Source organism: Toxotes jaculatrix, chromosome 20 (assembly GCF_017976425.1).
Source record: "Toxotes jaculatrix isolate fToxJac2 chromosome 20, fToxJac2.pri, whole genome shotgun sequence".
NCBI classification, from domain to species: Eukaryota; Metazoa; Chordata; class Actinopteri; family Toxotidae; genus Toxotes; species Toxotes jaculatrix.
In genome coordinates this window covers 19477554-19483553 of record NC_054413.1, presented here as the reverse complement: position 1 = coordinate 19483553, position 6000 = coordinate 19477554, and the positions used below count along the sequence as shown (strand labels likewise).

General features: G+C 48.9%; 1 protein-coding gene across 1 annotated transcript; it reads left to right on the top strand.

Annotated features, from left to right (window-relative positions):
* The first annotated feature begins 312 nt into the window (after positions 1-312).
* On the top strand, positions 313-3052 carry fzd8a (frizzled class receptor 8a). The gene has a single exon (XM_041066157.1). The coding sequence runs from the start codon at positions 719-721 to the stop codon at positions 2462-2464; it is 1746 nt and encodes a 581-aa protein (XP_040922091.1). The 5' UTR covers positions 313-718; the 3' UTR covers positions 2465-3052.
* Positions 3053-6000: the final 2948 nt, after the last annotated feature.

Sequence of the window (6000 nt, the reverse complement as noted above, 5' to 3'; positions counted from 1 at the left end):
CGCAGTAAGGGTCTTATTCCGTCTCAGGATGTGATGATCTGATCTGTGATGATCATCCGCTGTGGGTGACTCTGCGTCTCCATTTTCCACACATCACCGTCCCGTCCTCCCGGTGCCACAGACACAGGTTAAACTCGAATGATCACGAGCTATATAACAAAACATTCTTAGGTAAAAAAAATGGTGATTGACACGCGGGAAGCCCCGCCCCTGCCGCTCTGTGATTGGAGCAGCGGCTCCGGAGGTGTAGCCAGTCAGGCTCTGGTATATATTGGCACCGCTTCGTCTCTAAGCTGATGATTTGTATGGGAACCAGGACTAAGGTGGGACGAGCCGACTGAATGTAGTCGTTGTGTTTTGAAGAAAGAAAGAAGGCCCACATTTTTCCGTCAGCAGCGATCGGACAGCAGCACTTTGGTTTTTTAACAACAGGCTGTCTGAGGATACGGAGCGCGGCTTCCAGAAGAAGGTGGATTCTTTTCTCAGCCATCTTGCCTGCTGCTCGCCGCCCTGAAGGCTGTTTTCTCCTCTCCTCCTCCTCCTCAGCCGAAAGTAAACACGGCTTGCACATTGCTTGCAACTCCGTGCAAGATCCTGAGAGAAGCGAGATGGGCTCGCTGCGCAACATCTAACGGGACTGGTGCCAAAAGCAGACGGCTGAGGGGATTTACTGCTGTTTGTACCGTAGCAGAACAGGGGGACACGACGCGCCGGAGAGATGGACCTGTTTGGGATTTACCTGCTCCTCTCACTCGCTCTCCTGCCCCGATCCAGCTGCACCACGGCCAAGGAGATCACCTGCCAGGAGATAGCCGTGCCACTGTGTAAGGGGATCGGCTACAACTACACCTACATGCCCAACCAGTTTAACCACGACACGCAGGACGAGGCGGGACTGGAGGTGCACCAGTTCTGGCCTCTGGTTGAGATCCAGTGTTCGCCGGACCTGAAGTTCTTCCTATGCAGCATGTACACCCCGATCTGCTTGGAGGACTACAAAAAACCCCTGCCGCCGTGCCGGAGCGTGTGTGAGAGAGCCCGGGCCGGCTGTGCTCCTCTCATGAGGCAGTACGGCTTTCCCTGGCCGGACAGAATGAAGTGTGACCTGCTGCCGGTCCAAGGCAACCCCGACACTCTGTGCATGGACTACAACAGGACCGACTCCACCACAGTGTCCCCTGTCCTCTCCAAACCCACCAACCACCCCGGTAAGGGTTACAATCCGCCTAAAAATAAGCCTCCCAGACCCGGCGCGTCTGGGAAATACAAGCCGCCCGCCGCACCGTGTGAGCCGGGGTGCAAATGTCTGGAGCCCATGGTGCCAGTGAACACGGACCGTCACCCGCTTTACAACCGTGTCAAAACGGGACAGATCACCAACTGCGCCATGCCGTGCCACAACCCCTACTTTACGCACGACGAGAGAGCGTTCACCGCTTTTTGGATAGGACTTTGGTCCGTGCTGTGCTTCGTGTCAACTTTTGCCACAGTCGCCACTTTCCTCATCGACATGGAGCGATTCAAGTACCCGGAGAGACCCATCATCTTCCTCTCAGCGTGTTACATGTTTGTTTCCATCGGCTACATTGTCAGACTCATCGCCGGGCACGAGAAAGTTGCGTGCAACCGGGAGTTCGACGTGGAACACATCCACTATGAGACCACCGGCCCCGCGCTCTGCACCGTGGTTTTCCTCCTCATTTACTTTTTCGGCATGGCCAGCTCCATCTGGTGGGTCATCCTGTCCCTGACCTGGTTCCTCGCAGCCGGGATGAAGTGGGGAAACGAGGCGATCGCCAGTTACTCCCAGTATTTCCACCTGGCCGCCTGGCTCATCCCCAGCATGAAGTCCATCGCGGTCCTGGCGCTGAGCTCCGTCGATGGGGACTCGGTGGCAGGCATCTGCTACGTGGGGAATCAGAACCTGGACAATCTGCGGGGCTTCGTTCTCGCCCCTTTGGTGATTTATTTATTCATAGGCACTATGTTCCTCCTGGCCGGATTCGTGTCCCTGTTCAGGATCCGCAGCGTCATTAAACAAGGTGGCACCAAAACGGACAAACTAGAGAAGCTGATGATTAGAATAGGAATCTTCACAGTGCTCTACACTGTGCCAGCAACTATTATAGTGGCCTGTTACTTTTATGAGCAGCACAACAGGCAGACCTGGGAGATCACACACAACTGCTCCAACTGTTTATTGGAGCGGGACCGCAGGAGTCCGGACTATGCCGTTTTTATGTTAAAGTACTTTATGTGCCTTCTGGTGGGCATCACGTCCGGGGTGTGGATCTGGTCTGGTAAAACTCTGGACTCTTGGAGGACTTTCTGCACCAGGTGCTGCTGGGGCAGTAAGGGCACCAGCGGCTCCATGTACAGCGACGTGAGCACCGGACTGACGTGGAGGTCGGGCACGGCCAGCTCCGTGTCCTGCCCCAAGCAGATGCCATTGTCCCAGGTTTGAATGAGAAAACAAAAGCAGCTTATGGGGAGTGCTAATTGTTTGGGAGATAACGCATCACTCCCGGTCTTAAGCAATTTGCATAGTAATGAACTGCTGCTGAGGTGTCCCCCTCCTTCCCCCCCAAACATCCACACACACCTCTGCGGGGAGAATCGGCTGAAACAATGTACCTGTGCACTCACACAGGTTAATTCCTCCCTGTTTATATGTATTAGAGGTACAGGCTGAGGCTTCACGCAAACTGGGCATTACTTGCTGTAGGCAGAGAGACAGTTTTGTTCCTAATTAGCTTCAGACAAAGAGTATTTGGCTTTTTTTTTATTACCATTTTATCTACATAGTGCCAGATAACATTGTATAATTCAATCACATCAAAGATAGTTTAAATTAAGCCTTAATAGTGCCCAAGTATTTTACGGGTCATTCGTTTTTGTAATTTCAAATGTATTTATATAAAAGTTATGTAAAAACGTGTAAATTTGTGTATAAAAGAAAACTTTATAAGCTATTGTAAATTTGTACAAAGTGTAGATGTCTCCTTTTGTGAGAAAACAAATATGACCTTTATTTTGACAATAAAACACCTGATAAATCTCATGATCTGTGTAACTTTGCGGTGTTTTCCCATGTGAGGCAGACTCCTCTGCTCCCCCAGCCCATGCAGGAGCATTCTGTGGTTCCTTGTGGTCACCGTGTTGAGGATGGCAGCAGCAGCAATGGCAGCTTTTGAGAGTCCTGGCTAAAAAGGAAGCCCTTTTAACCATCAGAGACCGGTAATTAGAGGCAGGGGTTGAGTTGGAGCATCTCCATAATTGTTAAAGTCCTCTTCACATGCCTGCCGAAGCCCGCTTTCTTAATTTAGTAAAAGAGGGAGTGGGTGAATGGGGCTATAAATGCAGGGAACGGACCCTTTTCATCTGCAGAAACTTTGATCTTTCTTTTTTAACAGGCTGGAATAAAGGTGGTGTGTATTAGGAGTGTCTGTCTGATGTGCCAAGGTTCCCCCTAAATGTCCCCATTTGGATGCTTTGATGGACATCCTACAATTGAAAGAGCATTTTGGACCTGCTCTCTTTTTTTTTGGAGGGGGGGCGGGTGTTGTCAGAGCTGAAACCTGCCAGAGCCCCTGCGTCTTGTGTTTGGTTTTTTCGCAGAGCCTGAATTGAAACATCTTCTCCCTCAGCTCAAGCTGTGGCAGCGAGTGCAGGGGCCTTGACATGAATGATATTGAAATAGCAATGAAAGCCCCACAGGTGGTCTGTTCACATGATCTCACATCTTAGGGCCCCTAATCGAGCCATTTCTGCCACAAATGTAACTGGTTTGGTCCCAATTAACCCAGTGCGCTGGCATAAGATGATACAGTGCAACCCAGAGTAGAAATGCCTTTGATTTACTGCTCAATGGTGACACTGGGCTTTGTGGTGTCTGTTTTGTTCCTGCTTTATTTCCTTTACGCTCAGGCTGCAGATGTGAAACCCAAAAGCTTCTTTTCAGCGTGCTGCAGACATGCATCAGTTGGGAGTGTGAATCAGTCCTGTAAATCCTGCATCGCCGCTGTCAGAGAACAGGACGGGCAGAGAAGATGCGTTGGAAGTAACAACAAATTTTTCCTTTTAAGATCTGAAGAGCGGCGGCGTCCTCATGGATGAACGGCGGTTCTGAGCAGTTTTAGAGTTCGTTTGATCGAAGATCATGTTTAGGACTTTTAATGGGCTTTATTTTTTCAGTTGCAAGTTTGAAATAAGTGTAGCCTGGTAAAGAACGTTCATAAGAGTTCATGGTGTGGAACATTTGGTGGCGTACTTTGTTCAGATTGTCAAATTTGCACCCAGGTTTGCTGCTTGTTTTCCTGGTGTTTACCACAAAAACCTCAGACAAGCAGTGTGCAACTCCAGCTCTGACTGCCAGCACTGCACAGCAGTGACATTAATGTGCAGCCCCACCTAGTGGTAAAAGCAGCACTGCACACCTCCACATGCCTCCACACTTCTGTTGCGTGCACCAAATCTTGGCTGTAAGGATGACAGTGCCATTTTTTTCCCTGAGTCTCTGCTCCACAGGTCTCCTAAGTCTGCTAAACGTCACCTGCACGAGAAGCAGAGGGTTTTGTCCAGTCCTCATCACCGTGCTGCCAAACCCACATGAACGGCAGTGGATGCAGTTTAGCTCTGGGAAAAATAAAAAACAAGCTCCGGAAATAACTTTAAAAACCAGCTAAAACCTGCGACCTTACATCAAGCTGCCTCTCATCACCTGCTCAGGTAAGTTTAGGATGAGCTGAACAGATACAAGGCATCAACACAGGATCACAAACCAAGCAACCGTTTGTCTTAGTTACTGCTGACATCACATTTTATTTCTGGGAACCAGCTTTTATCCAAACAGCATCCAGTCCCTCACTGCGACAAGGACACAATGATGCAAAGCTGTTCCTCAGCTAATCAGATCATTTGTCTAAACATGACAAACCACACACATAAAAAACACACACATCACCACGTCCGACTCACAGACCAACTGCCCAGGCACCTGAAAGCAACACGTCCTGGCTTGACTCCTTTTACACAAACACTGTAATTAGCAGGTAACAGCCGCTTCCTCCACCAAGACATTTAGGAGCATTTTACAGGGGAAAGTATGAGAGTGTTGTTAAGAAGTGCTTCACACAGACAGGGCAGGGCTGCCTCAGTGGCTGGGTATTAACTGGTAATAGCTCAGGTCAAGTCTGAGTTTATGGCTTGTTTTATTGGGACGTATTTCGTGGACATACAACTGGTTGAAGCTTGTTCTCCGCTGCCGGTCTGTGGCCTGTGGCAAACATACAGACTCTGCCAGCTGCCATCACGGAGCTGTAACCAACTTTGACAAATGTGCTAAGAAACAAATCTCTCAGACCACGCACAAGTCAGGAGTATTGATCTCCTCACGCAGCCGCTCTTTGATTGAATTGTCTTCTTCCCTGATCTGTGTCCAGGTGTTAAAGCCTCACTCGTGGAGCCAGGAGGAGCATTCTGACATCGCTGCCTATCAAATATTAATGCTGTTTGATGAGAGGCAGACACAGAGGAGGGTGGAGGGGGCGATAGGCAGGTCATGCTTTTTAATACTATCGATCCGTCTGATACTCTCGGGTGGAGTTCTTTTTTCATCTCTTCATGCATGACAGGAGATGTTGGACAGCATCCTGTCCTCTGCATTAGCTGTTTTTATATTACAGATTATGACGGATGACTTCATCAGCCCATATTTCATATTTTGACTTTTGATCACATGATAGAAGCATTTTGGTTGAAGACAGATGATGCTGACAGGGTTTTCTTTTGTAGCTCAGTATTTCCATCAGAGTTTGAAGAGCCTGAACATGTGATTATTTTTGGTTTTGTAAACATAAAAACTGTTGGTTGGTATCATTTCTCCTTTATTTTTCCAGACAGCATCTGACGGTGGAAGATGAACAATAGTACTAAAACCCTGGAGTTTCCAGGGTTGTATCTTCTCTGCATGAAGCACAACAGTGACCTCGAGTTTCAGTG